General features: G+C 32.0%; 1 protein-coding gene across 1 annotated transcript; it reads left to right on the forward strand.

The window, feature by feature from the left end:
• The first annotated feature begins 7,764 nt into the window (after nucleotides 1-7,764).
• LOC115879009 (pupal cuticle protein 20-like) lies at nucleotides 7,765-16,352 on the forward strand. The gene is made up of 4 exons (XM_030895635.1): nucleotides 7,765-7,817; nucleotides 8,651-8,826; nucleotides 8,936-9,175; nucleotides 16,024-16,352. The coding sequence occupies exons 1-4, from the start codon at nucleotides 7,806-7,808 to the stop codon at nucleotides 16,154-16,156; spliced, it is 561 nt and encodes a 186-aa protein (XP_030751495.1). The 5' UTR covers nucleotides 7,765-7,805; the 3' UTR covers nucleotides 16,157-16,352.
• The last annotated feature ends 4,741 nt before the right edge of the window (nucleotides 16,353-21,093 follow it).

A 21,093-nucleotide genomic window follows, 5' to 3' on the forward strand; every position in this document is an offset into this window, starting at 1 on the left:
CTATAGGTGAATCTAAATAAAAAAAAAGTTGTTATGAATAGTGGATTTAACGAGTATATTTAAGTCTATTTTTAGAGTACATTGCCTGACCCAGACAGTATTATATAATATAACCTACGTTATTAATGACTTTTGAAAGATTGTGTATTTCTAGTTTATTGGTATTTACAATTTATACTACATACAGGGTGATACTAAGTAAGTGCAAATATTTTTAGGGGTTGTATATTTCGACCCCAGAAGAACGTCTAGGAGTTTTTTCGCGAAAAAAAAATCAAATTTGGAATTATTTGAAAATGTTTTTGGATTTTTTTTAGTTAAAACACACAATTTCTTGATAATATGGTAACATAGGTAGTAGATTAAATTTACAAGAAAGAAAATCCAGAAAAGATACAGTGGTTCGCAAAATTTAAACAAAAAATAATTTTTTTCAAATTTTCAAAGTAAAATAACTCGAGTATTTTGGTTTTATTTGAGTCCTGAAAATATTTGCACTTATTTAAGACTCCCCTGTACATTTCCTAGGCAAAGTAGTTAATATTCTGTCAAGTTTTATCTTCTTTAGCTCTAATGTGCATCTTCAATCGCCTGTCGCAATTCGCGGCACATTAAAAGCACGGTAAGCGCCTCTAGAAAGGATTTAGTTACAGTATTATGCTTTGTGACGTAACGTGTTGCCATCGTTACAGTAAATTACTGTTATCCTTTGAGGAGAAGTCGACTAATAGGCTTTTAATTGCACCTGTGGTATGCAAAAATTTTCTTTTACGAGAATTATAATATTAAGTGCGCGTTTAAGGTCGAATTGTTGTTAGATTATTCAAAATTCCGAGATGCCGTCGTCAACTTTATTTTTTAAATGCGGTTAAATCTGTTGATATACAGGGTGGTCCGAATTGTATTCCGGAAACTTCGGTAGCATATTCTGCAGAGAAAAATAAGTAAAAAGTTCGTATAAACGCATGTCCTAAAATGCTTAGTTTCGGAGATACAGGGTGTAGAACTTTTACTTTTATTTCGATTTTTTCCAAATAATTTCTGAAGTAACGTCAATATTAGGAATTTATTATTATTAATATGACATTACTTGTAGAGGGCGCCACCTACATATGTTTTAACTTGTATGAAGAGTAAGACGCCAATTTTCATCCAAATATTGACGTTACTTCAGAAATTATTTGAAAAAAAAAATCGAAATAAAAATGAAACTTCTACACCCTGTATCTCCGAAACTAAGCAATTTAGAACATACACTTTTACGAACTTTTTTACTTATCTTTGTCTGCAGAATATGCTGCCGAAGTTTCCGGAATACAATTCGGATCGCTCTGTATAATATATATTTACAATCAATATTTTATTACATTATTTTATTGATATATGAATGTGCCATTGTAATGTCACCATGTCATTTCCAATTCGAAAAAGTCGTAATATCTAACGACCTAATAGCCAGTAAAAATAGCAATTAATAATGGACTCTTTAATCGCATGAGTTCACGTTTAGAATATGTGCGTGGGATTCACATGCCCAAAGGTTGTAAAATCTTTCCTCTTTTGGAATTTCAATGGGATTTTTTGAAGTAATTTTTAAAGAACAAGTGCATCAGAAATCAGAACCTTAATAATAATTGAGCGCTTATACGTTTTGTTACATAACCTCTATGTATATAATGAAATTGCAAATATTGCAGAACTATATGTGCATGTAAAATTGAGATTTTGCTGAACTAATAGGCTTAAAAACTATACGTGCACGGATTCTGGGAGGAAAATAAAGATGAGGTTTATAAGAGAAGTATATGACTACAGTACGTTTGTCCGTTCTGTAGCTACGGGGTATCCGTGAGAGGGGAAACGATATTCTCTCGATGTTTTTCTTAAAAAATTAGGCGACGCGTCCCATCAATAAAAATTCGACAAATTTGCAAGCGGCCAATAAAATGAGCGATTTGCGGTGACGTACTCGTCAAGTCGACGTATAAAATATATTGGTGTTTATTTAAATGTTTTTTGTCCGCATTCCTTTCATAGACACAGATCCAGCAGACGTACGGTAAAATGTAAGGTTTTTGACATTTTCTAGAAATAAAGAACAATTTTTAAATTACAATAAAAGCTACCTAAATTCTAATTTACCCGGTATAGCCTAATATGTAGTTAAATTTAACTATTGTACTTTAAATCAAATTAAAAATTGACCCAAAAAGTTATACAGGGTGAGACAAAATTAATATTGAACATTGATCACCTTTAAAAGCATGTTACTCTTTTATTTTAAATGGAACATCCAGTATATTATTCCGATATTCAATGGAGAATTCATGTCTCTCCAAATACTATTAAGGTTGTCTACCCCTCAAACAAAGATTTTCCTAGATATTTTCATTTACATGATTTGATCTGGGTAGATCTTTATTATTTGATAAAATCTAGGGTGGCTGTGATATGTCTGACGTTACTTCAATATAGTTGTCTAATTAGTTCAACTTTAACAACTAGTTATCATTTTGTGTCAGTTAAAACACAAAAATTTCTCAGAAATTTGCCGAAAATGCAAACTTATCCTACATCAGAGAGAATTGATATGATTCTATTAGTTGGTGAATGTAGTGTGCTTTCACCAATTATTAATAGAATACCTAAATGCTCCTGATTTTATCTAGTCTGTTTTTTTATGAGGATATTTTAAAGACAATATTTAAAAAATTCGACCAACTATTGTCGACAACATGAGAGAAATTATTGTAGCTGCTTTTCGAGGTAGAACTCCACATAAATGCCTTTTAAAATGAAAAGATCCTTTTGAAAATACAATCATTTTATGCAGTTAACAGGAAAGGACATTTTTTTCAAAATGTCAATAAAAAAATTTCCTCTTGTAAAGACAACCCGGGAACATACTGTATATGGATATCTTAATAATAACATTTAATTTAAGAGTTAAGTTATTTCAAGATGTAGTGTAGGTAGTACATGATATTTATGGGGTTAATTTGGTGTGTTCATGCATGAAGAAACCAAAAATCAAATTTGACATTATATATAGGTACTACGTCGCAATTATTAGAACTTCTAAATCAGTCTGGAAAATTGATTGGATCCGTGCTAGATGGATTATTTGTTAATTTTAACCTTTGGCCTGAAAAATATCGACCTACATCTCAGATCGAAAATGCAAAATGAACAGATTTATGCGAGCATGTGTTGCTGCATTTTGTGCACCGGCGTTGCATCTTCTGAAATATTGTTAATTAGGATGAGATTCGCGTGGGAAAAATCTTTTAAAATTGATTATTGTGGAGCCTTCAAGGTATTATGTTCCGTATTCATAATGTTTTACCTGCCAGCTTTACTTGTTCAAGTAAAAAAAAATCAAGCTTAATAATAATACTTTCCACGTATTTCATGACGTGACAGAATTTTTCTATGTATATGTGATATATTCCATAGAATATTTAGCTACCTTTGGCTCTAGAAGCGTCTCCTCCACGTGAACCAGACTTTAGTTGCCTCTAGTCTGAATAAACGCTTTGGAAAAATTCCAGTTAATCAGATTTTAGTATAGTATAAAAATTATTTAGTATTCTACAGAGTTTTCTCTAACACTCTAACAAATCAGAATGCTGTAAACATCAATACATATTCTTGTAGGAAATCGAACGGTCTTCAAAAAAGGTCTAATATGATTTTTCATTTAATCGACTCGTTTGATAGTTATTTTTTATACAAGACGATAAAATGGTATTTTATCTTCGACCGAAAAGATTAATTCACGAGCGATGAAGTCGCGAGTGAATTAATTTCGGGATACGATAATGTAATTTTATCGTCGTGTATAAACAATATATTTTCCATAGCGAGTTACGTTTTAAAAAATATTCAGAAATTATTATTTCAAGGAATTTATTACGAGTAGACAAAATATTGTGCTGGGTTGGCGTTGGTTTTCATGTAATTTGACAAATAAATAAAGCTGTCTCTTTAGTTGTCAATTTTGAGTCAATATTTTTTAATTCACTTTCGTGTCGATTGCTGATTGAATTAGAGGCAGAAATGGCTCAAAACGAAATAAGTAAATTACCAACAGATATTCAGGCTGAGGCGACAAACGCCATATCCAAACTACTTCCATTTAAATCCCGAATTATTTATGAAAAGGAATACAAACATTTTCAAAAATGGAAGCAATCAAAAAACCAGCGAGAAGAAATAAAGTTTTTAACCTATCCTCGCTGTTAAAGTATCATTTAATCTACCCTTGCGGTTAAAATACTATTTTATCTACTATTTTTGATAGATATAAGGAAATTTTAACAGTTGCTATGGAAAAAAAACATTATTTATCTATTAAAATTCAATCAATATAAATTTGGATCATTTTTTTTCTGTATTGCAAAACAATTTTTTATGTAAACTTTTCTTTTAAAATCATTAAACTACTTGATCTGTTTCTGTACTTAGCTATAAACATTATTTAAATGCCTGTTTACGACTATTGCAAATCGTAATAATAGGTTGGTCTCCGACAAATAGACTTCTCATAATTACAAGGCTTTCCTGAAGGGGGGTAATTAAAAAATTACTGCTTTTCATTTACCGGAGCAGAATTCTTTCGGAACCCATCTTCAGCAACAGCCTTGAGCCACCTTAAATAAAACCAATCGACTTTACCGGGGCTGTTTCAAAGATAATCTATTTGTATGGTCTTATATTTTTTGTATTTTTTCAATTTAAGTTACTACTAAACGCTCTGGCCAAACGCTCTAGGGCATTTTTATGTGGACTCCAAGCATTATCTTCCAAGCAGACATGCTCGATCACATTCATATCTGGAGACATCGGTGGCCACTACAGTTTTCTTATACCCTCTTTCTCACAAAATTCGCGAACAGCTCAAGTGCGATGGGGAGGAGCATTATCGTCCATGTAAACAAATTCATCCCCCACTGCCCCTCGGAATGAGCGCAAAATAGACTCTTAAACGTTTCTATACCTACCCATACCATATGATTCTCCCTTGAAACGGGACACGGGGTTGAGCTGCATTTAAGAGTGCTCGTCTTCCAGATGCTCTCCAGACCAAAGTTCGTCGCGAGTCTGACACTAGGCCTATTCTTCTTGTTTCATCACTGACGAAATTCCAATTAGGTCCATTTGCTCTCATCTCCTCAGCCCATTGTAGTCGCGTAATTTTGTGCTGTAAATGAAACTTCGGAACACGTAGAGGCCTCCTTAAATGTAATCCTCTGTCATGGAGTCTTCTTGTTATGGTCTTTCTTGAAACATTTACTCCTTTAAGGCGAGCTAACTCATTTTTAATAGCTGTACTAGAAAACAGGGGATTGCGTCGTGCAATTAGGGATATTTGACGGTCTTGCACAGCGGTAGTAATTCTCTTTCTACCTCCTCCAGGCCGGTGTGTAACCTCGTTTGTCTCCCGGTAACTTGCCGGCAGCCCTGTTGAGACAGTGTTACGATTCTAACTCTATTAAACTGTGAAATAATGTTTCTAGGCATTTTAAGGCCAAACCAAATGGTCAAATTTCTTCTGAAACCCAAGAGATCACAAATCGAAATGTGCAAGAATTTGTAATAATATTGGGTCTGAACGATAAACATTGTTTACCATATCCATTTTAACAAAAAAATGTTTATTACAGATTATCAAAGCTATGCATAAAAAAAGATTCTTTAAATTCCTTTCCGTATATTTTTAAACAATGCGAGCCCTAACAACTATATGTTGGGACAAGGTCTTTTTTGCAATAAAAATTGTAATTTGTTAAAACGACTCAATTTATTTTGTTTATTATTCTAAATTCAAACATTACAATATTATCTAGACAATTTTACTATATTTTATAACTTTGCAAACAAATCACTTTTGATAATACCTTATTTTGCCAAAATGAAACCAAATTTGCTGACAACTATATATTGGGAAAGCACAACAAGAAATTTGTTTAATACGGAGTTACATCACCTTTCGCCTTAACAACTGCTTGAACTCTTGATGGCAGTGTATTTACCAAAGATTGGCACATTTGATGAGAAAAATTATCCCAAATTTCCTGCAGTTTTGTCCGCAAAACAAAAATTGTTCGTTGAGGGTGGTTTCTTAAATATTGCTTCATTTTATGCCACACAGTTTCTATAACATTGAGGTCCGGACTACTTGCAGGATGGGATAGAACTTTTATATTATTATTACCGAACCAATTTTTAGTTGATTTTGCTGAATGGCACGATGCTCCATCTTGTTGGAAAATATAGTCTTCGTTTGGAAACAGTTCAAGAGCACTAGGCAAAAATTGAGGTCTCAAAAAAGTGAGGTCTCAAGTATATGTTGATATTTTTGGGCGTTAACAGTGCCATCTATAAAATTTAATTTGCCCAAACCTCTTGCTGACATGCAACCCCAAACTATAATCCCCTTAGGAAATTTAACAACCCTTTTCAAGCAATCTTTATGAAAGGCTTCTGCTTTATTTCGTATTATTCGTTTTCGATGATCTCCAACGCAAACATCAAATTTAGACTCATCACTAAATATGACGTTATTCCAATCATTTTGTGTCCACGATAATTTAGATTTTGCCCAATTTTAGCGATTTTTCTTTTGAATTTCTGTCAGTAGCGGTTTTTCTTCAGCCTAAATAAGAATTTGTATCAATAATCTTCAGGTAATTGATTATCCACACAAAATAAAGTTTACCTTGTAAAACCCCAGACCGCATTTATGGATATATTTTCGGCAACATTCTCTTGATATATTTAAACCAGTTACAGTATTCCATTTAACTGTTACTTCGCAAAGAGTACTTCTTCTCACAGACTTGCAAAATTTTCTACATTTTGTCTCTGAGATACAACTTTTGGCCTTCCCGAACTTTTACCTCTAACGTCTACATTGGCAGATTCGCCGTATTTTTTTATTATTTTAAAGACCGTGGTTTTTGGAATACTTAAATCATCAGAAATTTTTCGAATTGTTTTTCCCGTACTGTATTGACGCATGATAATTTTGCGTAGTTTTTGATTTGTAGCTTTTCCACGGACCATTATTTAGAATTAAATTAACAAAATTGATAATTATAAAAATTAAAATTACTTACAGCAAATCTCACTACTCAAAGTATCGAGTCACTTACAAGCTGTCAATGCTGAAGTAAACACATTTGTGACGTTTATAGCAAAGCCGCCTATGATGATATTAATTATTTAAAAATACTTGTCCCAACATTTAGTTGTCAGCAAATTTGTCCTTTTATGAACAAAATCCGCTACTGTAAATATGGATTGATTTACAAATTCATAAAAATATTGTCAAGTTGTTTAGGATATATGGCTATGTTTATATTTAAAAAATTAAACATATATTTTTCAGTCATTTTTATAAACCAGGGCAATAATTCCAAAATATGGCCTTGTTCCAACATATAGTTGTTAGGGCTCGTATATGCAATAATTTTGGCCATGCGTGTAGTTATTGATAATAAATTGACGAATATTAAACCATTCTGTCTGTTAACATCACGCAATAAGGACTCTAAATTTCAAAATACAAACTTAATGAAGTGTCCCGGTATGTTTGCTCTCAATAATCGAAGCCAGGTTAAAAATTGGCACGAAATAGGAGTATCATCGCATTCTTCCGATGGGATGAGCTTTGTGGTGGGGTACTGAAGATGTTTAGATGCAAAATAGATGCAAAAGTGCAAGGGTGGATTAGGATGACCCATCCGTATAAATAATTGCAGTTCGGGCAGGTTAGTTCAGAGTGATTCGACTGCCCAAAGATGAAATTAGTAGTAAGTAACAAATAAGTTATACAGGGTTCGGTGGTATTAGTGAAAATACGTGGATTTAAGTTAGTGCAATGAGACGGTGAATTATATTAATAATACTGTAAATTATTCCCCCTTCAATCAGAAAATAAAATATTCAAAAATCTTTTAAATTTATATTTGCAGTGTACTGATTGTATTTACTTATTTTTAAGTTTGTCTATTTTTGTGTGATTTTTTTAAATTCATTTATTTATTTATTTATTTATTTATTCTACAACACTCAACAGCTTACTCCAATTACCAGCGTAGGTAACACATATTAATAATTAAACTATACAGGGTGAGTCTTAAATAAGTGCAAATATTTTTAGTGGTATATTTCGACCACAGAAACACCATTATGAGTTTTTTTTCGTGAAGAAATTTTTTGGAAAATTTGGAATTTATTGAATTTTTTTTTAGTTTTCAGTTAAAAAACATAATTTCTGAATAATATGGCAAAATAGGTAGTAGATTAATACAAACATTTATTTAATATTCATTACTATCATTTCAAGAGAAACTATTAGAAAAAAATATGCACATATAACATATACAGGACAAAAGCACTTGAAAGAAAATTATAATAAATCGAAAAAAATGTAGACTTTGACACTCTGTAGCTACGAAACCAAGCAGAATCGAATCTAACTTGATATAATATAATGATTAAATATTTTTTGAAACACCCTGTATAAGAAAATATATTTTTATTACTATTCATTATTACTATTTTATTTTTATTTATTTTATTATTTTCTGTATTATTATTTATTCTATTTTATGATTGCTTTTTACTATTATTTTTGTTTCAGATTTTAGTAGCCGCCTTTTTCGGTGTAGCCCTGGGAGATGTAGCTTACCTCCCACCCAGAGCACCTGGAGGAGGAGGAGGAGGAGCCGGAGCGTTTCCTGGAGGTTCAGGATTTGGCGGAGGCGGCTCCGGATTTCCTGGAGGATATTCAGGAGGGCAAAATATTCCAATAGTTAGGTAAGAAGCTTATTATATTGCCTTAAGGCCTGAGTATATAAAAGATACAATTGTAAAGGTTCTGTTTACTTTCTGAATTGCAATATTATTTGTTATTTGTTGTTTTTAGGTACGTGAACAATAATAATGGCGATGGTACATACAATTGGCTGTACGAGACTGGAAATGGTATCAATGCCGAAGAATCTGGCGATGCTAGAGGCGATGGTACCAAAGCCCGTGGTTCTTTCTCATACACTGCTCCAGATGGTCAGAGGATAAGTTTGCAATATACCGCTGACGAGAATGGTTTTGTACCTTCCGGTAGTCATCTGCCAACACCTCCACCAATCCCAGAAGCCATATTAAGGTTAGTATTAATTAATGATTTAAAGACTGCATGCTAGCATTGCAAATTGTATGAAAGAAGCACTCTTGACTTTAACAAAGCCAGTATCTGAGACGGTTTTATAGAGGTTAGTTCTTTGTCTCCGATATCAGTCGTACCAAAGTTTATGGCTTCACGAATGGTTGTTGTCGCGGCGCATTCAGTGGTAAGGTGTTCTGGTGTTTCCCCATTTTTCCCACAGAATCTGCATTTGCCGTTGTTTCTTAGCTTCAATCTACTGTGTCATTGGGGTACTTAAGAGAGCGCCAGGCAGTGTTGCAAGAAATTTTTGAGCGATTTTTTTCAACGGCGCCTTAAGAAAACTTTCATATTCCTTCAACTTCACAAAAAATTCCAGATCTTGAAACCAGATCATCAAACTTCAGATTGAAGCTAAAATTAACGAGGTCCTGACCGAACCAATAAATGTAGGCTGTGGTATCCGACAAGGTGACTCCCTGAGCCCTCTTCTTTTCAACATCATTATGGACAAAATAATAAGAAATGTACGTTTACTGAAGGGATACAGTATGGGCGACCAGGAAATTACTATTCTATGTTATGCCGATGACGCCGTATTGGTAGCTGAAAATGAGAACGATCTACAGCGCTTATTACATCGATTTAATTGCACTGCGAAATCACTTAATATGATAATATCGACCCAGAAAACTAAATACATGACGACATCAAAAGTACCACTAAGATGCAAACTGGAAGTCGAGGGCAATGTTATTCAGCAAGAGATGAAGTTTAAGTATCTAGGCATAGAAATCTCAAGATATGGTGATGTAGAAGCGGAGGTGCGAGAACGGACAACGAAGGCAACCAGAATAGCAGGATGCCTGAATGATACAATATGGCGAAACAAAAACATTGAGGTGGAGACTAAAGCGAGAATTTACAAGGCAACGGTACGACCAATAATGACATACACTGCAGAAACTCGACCTGATACAGCGAAAACTAAACAACTACTAGAAACAACCGAAATGAGAGTACTACGCAGAATAGCTGGAAAGACGCTTCTGGACAGGGAGAGAAATGAAAGCATAAGAAGAGTGTGCAAGGTGGAAAATGTAAATGAGTGGGTACTCAGCAGAAAGGAAGAATGGAACGAGCATATCAGCAGAATGGACAACAGAAGGATAGTGAGAGTTGCACGCGACAAATCACCGCTAGATCGCAGAACCTTAGGACGTCCACGAAAACGATGGAGCGACAACTTGTCAGTTTAACCGGTAGAGACGACGAAACCAAACAGGCGATTCGCCTAGTATGAAGAAGGAAGAAGAAGAATAATTAGGAAGAAATTTTCAAAAACTTATTTCCGGTAATCTTTGGACACCTATGTGTTTAAATAAACTTTTTATTAAAAAAATAACACGTTCAAAAATGCGATGTGATAGATACTCGACAGTAACATTATACATTTTTTTATCTACAACCGTTTAGTTATAACATTTTTACATTACCATTTTTTTAGTATTTCAGTTTCGATATGAGATTCATAACACAAATAGTGATGTTATGAATCTATAACACAACTAGTTTTTATAACAATTAAAAACAACTACGAACATCTAAATATATTAATTTTTGATACAAATTCCTACTACTAATTATTATAAATATTAACAAGACATTTTTTACACTTCTTCAAGACAATTCCTGCTGCTGATGATGATGACGATGGCGAAGGTCTAACTGAAATAGATTAGGCTGTTGATCGGTTTGGCTCGCACTCGGGCTGGCATGCTTCCTCAGCGATTCTTGATCCCCAAAATGTGCTGCGCAATTAACAATTCTCCACAATTATAATTAAAAAAATGTGACAAATGTCATAGTTAAAGGTGTTAAAGGTGGGCGACTAACAAACGAAAATTAAAACAGCATTTTCTTATTTTTCGGTTGTAGATAAAACGTGGTACATGACACATGCGTTTAAACATGATTACAACACTCGTGTGATTAGAACTAAGGCGTCCTTAATTAAACACCGTTAAAGTGAAAAAAATAGATGTAGGTAAAACAATAAATGCTCCTTCTACATATTTTAACAATTTTTATTGTGCAAAACTGCCAGAAACCTTTATATGGTCTTCTTTTTGGATAAAAATCCTTCAGTCCCTCAATCGACAAAATTTAACTGTAAAATCCTTCATATTGAAGAAATCCTTCAATTTTTGCAACACTAATGCAAGCTTATGTTATTCTGTCATAGTAAACCCCAAAATCCATTGTTGGTCTCACTTAGGCTATATTCCGTTGCAAAACCAGGCGAACCAGACCGGTAAACTACGGTAAAGAGCGGTTCCTGAAAAACATAGGTTTGATACTGAACGGTTTGGTAAAATACTGGAAACATCAAATGTTAACTAAATTTCAATACCTCTATTATAAAATTTATCTTTTATGCATTTTTAATGTTTATACGTTTGCTTCTTCTTTTCAATGGAGTTTAATATTTGAAAAGTACTTTATTAATAAACTGTTAAACTCGTTAGACAGCTGAAATGAAGATTTGCAGGTCCAATATTAAAACAGATCAGTAATAAATAAACAAATCTAATCAATATTTATATTTTTATAGCTTACAAAACATTCACGATTACTTGTTGTCTTGTTTTTCATGTTTTCTTTAAATGTTCCTGACTATAAAAAACAATGGCTAGGTTTAAATGGTCCTAAAAAGTCATTCTATTCAGTTAATGAAATTTATTTACCTTTACTGCCTACATACATTGCTTTTGGATGTAAATACAAAATATTATTACACATTTTAGAAATTAAATTGGAATTTCACCCGAACTTCCAATATTTGCTTGATTTCTGTCACATAAATGACATTGATTGGCAAACAAAACCAGAAAAACCAGCTTTGTCGCGCTGGTTAGTTTGGTAACAGTTATAACCGAATTTTTCAGGAACCGTGTTCCGTAATAAGAAAACTTTCAGGAAACTGACAGAAACGGAATATAAAACCATAACTAAGATAAGCAACGGAATGCACCCTTAATATAGTAAGTTTCAAAATATGTGCTGTTTTTAATAACATTTTGACACACATTTTTTTTAATTTTTTCTCTAAATACAGAATCAGAAAATAATAACCTGACGTTTCGAAACCATAAGAGTGCATCATCAGTATAATATTTTCAAAGATCCATTAGATGGACGTGTATAACCTTCCAATTTGCGGTGTTGAAACGTCGAAATCATTTTGCTCGAGCTCTATTAATCAATCTCGTGAAAGGAGTCCTTAAAATAATTCATTATCGAACAAAAGGATGGCCCGACAATATAATACAAGCGTTTTAAATCGTTTTCTAGGCTATATAATTGATATTTCCATAGATCGTTGGAAGTGTGCATCGAGTTTTTGAATTAGTTGTATTTGGTTGGGTTTGTAAATAACACCTAAACGATTGTTGACCCTGTAGGTTTATTGAGAGCTTGCTTTTTTTGCTTTCATAGTAATATTTTATATTTCTATGTAAATTATTATTTTAATACATATTTATTTATATCGCTGTTTTGGATTTCAAAATTTATTTTTAATTAGTTTTTAGAATTTATATGATTTTATTTTACTTTATAGTAACTTGCTTGATATTAATTTGTCTAAAAAAAGGCACTCGACGCATTATCCAAAAAAAATAATTTACTTTTGGTACTAATGAAATTAAAAATACATTTTTTTTCTTATTTATTAACATTAATAATTCTTAACTATTAATTTTAGTTAATCCATAATTATTTTATATTGACACACATTTAAACATTTTTTCTACTTGGCGCTTATGAACAAATGCTTCTTAATTTTAGAGTGAATTTAGTGTGGTGAATTGCCAAATGCTTACTTAAAATGCTTTTGCTTATTATTTTTAATACTGTAGCTTAAGGTAGGTAATATTTTATTTCAATAAAACATTAAATAAAACACTTTCTTTGCATGCTTATTACAGTTTTTTTTACTAATAATGATTGTTTAATATCGCATATTATTCCATAATACAAAAAATATGCTGCATGTTCCATCTTAGTTGCTTTTAATGCTGTGATATTGACTTGAAAAGTAATTCTAAGATTTTTTGTTTCATTTTAATGCTTGAATTATTAATTTGTAAAATTATTTGTCTTTTTTAATAAACTTTCTTTACATTTTATTTTATTTTTTTGTAAGTTGCTTGGTTTAAATTTTCCATACTGCTTTTCAACTTTATTTTTTGTATAATTCTTTTCTATATGTCTTTGCTCTACAAAGCTATTTGCTTTTGTACAGGGTGGGTCAAATTCGACGCTTCTAAATGGAAACACCCTTTTCTATAGGAGATAGACAAAAACGAATATCGGTGTCTGGAGCTCAATTTTTGTCAAAAACATGATGGTGAAAACCGCATGTCGATATCTGTTACCGTTTCGGAGTTACGAGGTGTTTTTCAAAAATATGCATTTTTAACAAATCGCTGTAACTTTTTTGCTATGGAAAATTTTGCATTTTTATGAAAACATTTCCAAAGCACTTTTTTACGTAGAATTTAATGGTTTAAGTATAATTTTTTTAAAATTAATAACTTAAGAATTATCAACAGAAAATTTGATTTTTTATATGGGACACCCTGTATATTTTTAATTTATTGAAAAGAATTTTAAATTACCTTTCCAAAAATATAACACACTTTGTACTTTGCTCGATTCCTCTTCGAGATATAGAGTATATAAAAATTTGCCCGTTTTAAATAAGTAGGCTTTGAACGGCGCCGGCTAAAATGCAAAAAAAATCTAGCTGTGAGCATCAATTAAAGCGAACGTAATATTTGCTATGAGAGATGCAGAATTTTATAACAATTTAAAATATATTTAACCAACATCAACACATTTAAACTATATCTAATAACAATTTAGTGTGGTGCTTAGAAGATTTATGCCTCTATAGTTTGAGGGCAGCTTCTTATCTCCTCTTTTAAACATCAAGATAGTGGTGCTGGTTCGCCATTCATCTGGTATCCTGTGTTGGTAAAGATTTTTTTGAATCAGGGATGTTAGCTGCTGTATGAGACTTTGGCCACCATATTTAAACTGTATCTAATAAACAATAAAAATAAATAGCAAACCAAGACGTGAGATTTTGCTACAAGTGTTCGACATATCGACCGTCTTCTGTTATGGACAGACGGGGCAGTTTTTGAAAATTTTTGGCGGAATTCATTAACTCAGTGGGGGTGAAAGATACCCTCTCATAACTGCGAAGTATTTCTAATTCTTATCTAGATTATACCGAAGAATATGGAACCTTTATTCTTCCGCAAATATATCCATAGGATTAGATCCATGGGCACTAAGTCAGGCGGCCTCGACAGCCAACGGCTGGGATCTTGGTTAGCTATTCAAAAAATTGCTGATAACTTCAGCGTTCAGAGGCGGTGCGTCGTCTTGCTCGAAAAATATATTTTCGAGTTCCATTAAGGGCATATCATCAATAAGGGGTCCCAAGCCTACTAGTTAAAAGTGGCGAACTTTTAAAAATTCTGTATTTCGAAAGGGATTGCAACAAAATATCAAGTGTGCTATATTTTTGGAAAGGTAATTTTAAATTCTTTTCAGTTAATTAAAAATATAGAGGGTGTCCCAAATAAAAAATCATTTTTTCTGTTGATAACTCTTAAATTATTAATTTAAGAAAAATATACTTAAACCTTAAAATTCTACGTGAAAAGGTGCTTTGGAAATGTTTTCATAGAAATACAAAATTTTCCATAGCAAAAAAGTTAAAGCGATTTGTTAAAAATGCACATTTTTGAAAAAAAACCGTATCTCCGAAACGGTAATAGATATTGATGTGCGGTTTTCACCATCATGTGTTTAATGAAAATTGAGCTCCAGACACCGATATTAGTTTTCGTCTATCTCCTATAGAAAAGGTTGTTTCCATTTAAAAGCGTCGAATTTGACTCACCCTGTACATGGGGTCACCCAAAATCACAATATTATTGACGTAGGTATTTCAAAAACGATTTAAACTAGAAAAATTGGTTCAGGAGAAAAAAAAATCTTAAATACAGGGTGGCCAATTTTGCGAGGGTGTCCAATATCGTCGTTGTTTTGGACAAAAATATGAAAAAGTTGTATATAAATGTTGCATTGAATGCATTATCCTAAAAATATTTTGTTGTATATAGGGTGTTTAAAACCTGTATAAACACCGAGGATAACAGAATAACTCCGTGAAGGAAAACATAGTTAATCTTATACAGGGTATTTTTTATGGTATGGCTAATATTTTAAAGATTATAAGCGATATCTTTTCTGTAAATGTACATTTTGTATTTTAAACTCGTAACATTAATATAGAACTTTTTATATATCTTTTTCAACAACGAAGGTATTGGACTTCTCTTCCTTGCACTAATGACCCAACCTGTATGTGCATTGTAGTTGTTGAAGACTCTGAATATGACAATCGACGTCAATGGAAAAGCAATTTTTTATCAGGGTTCCATCAGAACATTTTAATTTGTAAAACCTTAATTAAACACAAAAAAAATATGTCTGTCATGCGATCGAAAAAAAACTGCGTCAAAGATGGCTGTCTCAATGAGTAAGAATGATTTTTAAAATTATTTGGAAATAAATTTGTGTCTAGAAATATTCTATCACTATCTTCCTCTGTTAATTTTTGACTGAAGTTTTATCGTCAAAATTATTATCGATTGTTATTCCCCAGCCATTTTTTTTCGATAACACGGTACAATAAAAACACTAAAGTAGCAATAGTAGGCAAATAAAGAGTAGTGTTTTTTTAATACTTTTTTAATTATATATTTTAGGTCGATTGAATACAATAGGGCGCATCCCAACGAAGATGGCCAGTACAGACCTGGTGCAGATGAGAGTGGACTTGGAGGTGGATTCGGAGGTAGTGGAGGTGGTGGGGGCGGTTTTGGAGGTTACAGATACTAAATAAACCCTCAAATCACCTCGTTCAAGCCAACAGTGTTCAATACAGCCAGTACCGGACTCCACTCTTCGAATAAAGCATGTCTTGTAACCGAATTAGTGAATATTTTAGTTGTATAATTGTTGTATAGTGTTACGTGATATGCGTTTGTTCGATCAAAAATGTCTATTTATTGTATATTTTGTACCTGCATGTAAAGGGCAGTTTTTCATAATAAATTGTGTTATTATGAGTAAACGAGTTTCATTTTTTAGTAAAATAATGTTTATTTTATTTTTAATTTATAAAGGAAAACGGGTTATAAAAAATGTCTATATCTATGTGGCGGATTCATCTTCCACTAATTTATTCTACCAATTTCGAGGTTCTCAATGAAAATTTGCTTAATATAATTCTTATCATAAAGTTTAATACGTACCTTGATTTTAATACATACTAAAATCTAGAGTTTTTTCACAGCCTATATTTTAGACAGCCAGTCGACTTACAGTCATTTATTTGAAACTAGATACAGTTTATACCATAGACTTAAAATAAAATATAGACTACACTATTTACGTCTCAACGCGGTCAAACAATCTTTTTTGTACACATGTTTACTTCTGGGTACAGTCGACCGAGCCTTCCTCATTCAGCCTATGTTGTCACGTCTTTAATATTATCAATTGTTTTTTTCTTGTTATACACACATATTGAGATATTAATACTACAGTTTAATAAAGTAGGTTTTAATATTCCATAGATGTATTAAATAGTCCTTATACTACTAAATTATAAGTCGGATACTGTTTAAAAAGGATAAGTTCTTTACAATATGACAACACCGATTAGAGGCGAGGGAGCCTATTCATTCATTTATTACCTTGTAGTACGCGTCGCACGTGTGCGGTAAAGCTTTGTTGCCGCTATGTCCCCGGCGGTATTAACGCATTTTCTTAGCTTGTAGTCCTTAAGTGTTTATTTTATTGACTTTTTCTGTTCAAGAACTATAAAATATGGTTCGCCAGTGCCAAATTTGCAAGAAATTTGACTTAAATAATTCATTTAAGTCTTGAAACGACTTTCGACCGGTAGGCAACTCTCAATTTACCCATTGGGAGTCAGTGGCGTTGTTGTAGAAAAGCGCCTATTTAGATAATATTTTAGTAAAATGTAAAATCTGAATGTTTTCTCTTACTTTACATTATTTACTTACTTACATTGTAACAAAATCATAATTATAACCCTGTTAATAATTAATAATGTTTTTATTAAAAATATATTCCGGTTTATTCTAAAATTATCTTCAGAATCTAAAATAACATACAAGAATTTTAAAATGATATTACATTATGAAACAATATTTTTTAATATACCGGGTCGTCTCAAAAGTGGCTCACCCCTATTTTTTTTTTCAGATAAAAAAACAGATTTGTATGTTAGTAGGTATATGACATAAATTAGGATTTATTGACGTATTCAATTGTTTTTGGTCTCTTCCTGTTTCACCGAAATGATTACATCTTTTGATTTTTAAAGGCACCCTCGGTATATTGCTACTTTATTCGATAAAATATGACACTCTGAATAGAATGACATATCATATGTCAACTTTTGACATTGTCGCTTAAAAACAAATCGTATTTTAAATTTCAATCCAGGGTGCCATGGTGTTGTTAAAAACACTAAGTTTTAATCAAGGAGCCTTGGAAAAATAGTTTTGATCATCTCATAGGTTTCGTGTCTTGTCTAGGCCGGTTAAAAGATGTACAAATCGTATTTTTAATCATACATATGTCATTTTTTTCAAACCGAACAAGGGTGACTCATTAGCATATTTGGAAAAAGCATTTTTTTATGAATATATTGATACCACACACTTGGTATTGCGAGTCAAATTGTCGTTATGAACCGCGTGTTACAATTACAATTAAACCATATGCGAAAATGTCAAAAGTTGACATATGATATGTCATTCTATTCAGAGTGTTATTTTCTATCGAATAAGGTAGAAATATACAGAGGGTGCCATTTAAAAATTAAAAGTTATAGTCATTTCCGGTGAAACAGGAAGTGATCAAAAACAATTGAATGCATCAATCAATCCTAATTTATGTCATATACTAACATACTAAATCTTATTTTTTTATTTGAAAATATAAAAAAAATTATGGGGATGAGCCATTTTTGGGACGCACCCGGTATAATAAAGACAGTACCGAGTTAAATAAATGTAGTTTTCATTTTATCCACCTCCTATCACCTTACTTGCTTTAATGGAACAGATTTATGTTTTCTCTAATTTACATAATAAGACATCACTTAACCAGAAAAAAAATTACAACAATCATATTTTTTTTCTCTCCCTGTCGCCGATTCTATTATATCTGTGAAATAGATCCTGTTTTGATTAATATTAGGGGTTGTAAATGTTTGACTAAAATTAATAATTTATTATTAATTTCAAAAATTACGTAATTTCGATTATAAAATTTCTTCTATAACGTGTATTTTATTATTTTTATCCTTTTTGGACTCAAGACGTTTTTTCTAAACTTTTATTTAAAAAACCTGTCCTAAATCTTAATAAAATATAAAAAAGTTTAAATACGATATATTTTTAATTTAATTATAGCTTCATTAAAATTAAAAAAATTACCCGGCTATGATACGGAGAGTTCAGGTGTACTTGAGAAACGAAAGACAGTGTTGTGTTTCTCGGCAGAGTCGTCAGGGAACGACCGTTACGACAGAGACAACCTATCTATCGCTCGTGTCGCACTCGTTATAACCTAAAACAATAACACAACAATAACAAGACATTGTCTGACCGCATGTTCCAGCTATTTATGAACGAGATGCTCAGTCTATATTTTATTTTAAGTCTATGGTTTATACCAAATAAACTTTTAGTCAAGTGATTAAGCTTGATCGACACAGCGTTGCCATCTTTTATATATTTTCTTTTAATCAAAATATTTTCGGAAACAAAAATAAATTAATTATAAATACAGGGTGTCCGGAAATTAATGCAAGAAAATTTGGTCATAGATTCTTGAAAAATAAATAGGTGACCCGTATTTTTTATTTTTGGCGAGTGGTCCCCCTTTTCGGATTTACGGCCCCCTGAATTTCGCCCCTAAAAAGTTTTTTTTTAATATCTCAGGGCCCTGTTGGACGAAAATCACTAAATTTGGTACACGTTGTTTTACCACAAAATGACATTTTTTATGCTATTAACTTTAATTTATTTTCATCATTCTAATAAAAAATAAGACGGAAAAGATAATTTCATTCAAAAAATCGACAATGTACCACAATACCACAATACTAGGTGTATTAATGTCTTATAATTAAGATATCAATGAATGTGACTAAGAAACGACGCGTCAGTGAATTCATGGTAGGTTTTGGAAAAAAAGTTGCTTTTAAAGAGATAGTTTAAACTCAAAATATTATTATATCAGCAATTTGATAGTCTCAGCAGCGTTTTTTATCTTTTGATTGCTTTTCTAAAAATGCCTTTCTTCAAAAGAGAAAAAACGCTGCTAGGACTCAAGGATACTATAGAGATAAGGATAGTTCAATTCCTATCTTCATCTACTGACCGAGTTGAAGTTGGCGCTAAAGATTTTAGACAGTGACAGTTACTTTTGCATTTGACGGACGAGCGCACAGTGCGTTGGAAGATAAATTTAGCGGGACAAAAGCGTTTGGTTAGAAATAAGCCAAAAAATGTGTACTGATAAGAATAAATAGTAGACATTCCAATTGATACAAAAATGCATGAATATTCTTTGTATTTCGATACATTTTTATCAACCAAATTTGGTCGTTTTCTGCTCAGCAAAGGCAGATCATACTGAAAACAAAATATTTACAAGTGCTTATACATTTTATTAGAAAGCCAAATTATGTTGAAGATTGCCAAAGGTATGTACTTTTCTACTGTACGTATATTATTTGTTAAAATCCTTCTTGCCTTTGTTCTGCAGATATCAAACTTTCACTTTTTTTTTAAATATCGATATATTGAATGATGTAGATCTTTTGAGTTTCAAGTTTAACAGGTGAATGCCCAAAAAGATTCATTTCAATCGGATAGTATAAAAACAAAACAACTCCATCAAAAGGCACTGAGTTTAAAAAATTGTCTTAGATACTTACTATATATGAATTTACAATTACCGAGTGTTAAAATTAAAATTAAAATATCTATCTTATTTATTACTTTCAAAATAAAATATATTTTTTTAAAATAAATTATAGAGGGTGTCACAAGATTACAATTAATTTAAAAAAACTGCTAAAGAGTTTTTTGATATCATAATTTTATGTATTTGGCAATAGTTTACAATACGGTTTTTGTGTATCATGTACGAATAATATCATAGTTTTATTATCTTGTATTTATTTATTAATAAATTAAGTTGTTAATAAATAAATAAATTTAACCATATAGTTGCTATATATTAGACCATTTGCTACGTTCTTAGATTTTAAGTCCCAAACATTCCTCTTGAGATTTTGTCCCGCTAGAATAACCATCCGCCGCACTGTGGAGCGCTGGTCAGCGCGTGACGTAGCATTCCACGGCGACTATGACAGCGGCGATTTGACGCGATCGAACAGTCCTTTAGAATATATACAGTCCTTGGCTAAGACTATCAAAATGTTGATTTAATAACTCTTTGACTTTTATATTATTACGTCAAAAGCATCTTTTTTCCAGAGATAGATATTAATACATTTGGTATTATCGTATTCTGGTATATTGTCGATTTTAGAATAAACTAATCGTTTCTATCTTATTTTTTATTAGAATGGTCATAATCAAGAGGGCTACTGTAACCGTGTTAAAAAAATAAGGTAATTAAGGGTCTATTTTTTCGTACTTATTATAATTTTGCTAATATCTTCGGTTTGAAAGAGGATATCAAGATGCGGTTTTCGCTGACTT

Source organism: Sitophilus oryzae, unplaced genomic scaffold (assembly GCF_002938485.1).
Source record: "Sitophilus oryzae breed Bouriz unplaced genomic scaffold, Soryzae_2.0 scaffold_154_pilon_pilon, whole genome shotgun sequence".
Taxonomy (NCBI): Eukaryota; Metazoa; Arthropoda; class Insecta; order Coleoptera; family Curculionidae; genus Sitophilus; species Sitophilus oryzae.

Bases quoted from the DNA above. Each gene is read 5' to 3' on its own strand.
- LOC115879009 (XM_030895635.1), top strand. The intron at 8,827-8,935 runs GTAAGAAGCTTA...TGTTGTTTTTAG, and splicing joins CAAAATATTCCAATAGTTAG to GTACGTGAACAATAATAATG. The intron at 9,176-16,023 runs GTTAGTATTAAT...TATATATTTTAG, and splicing joins ATCCCAGAAGCCATATTAAG to GTCGATTGAATACAATAGGG.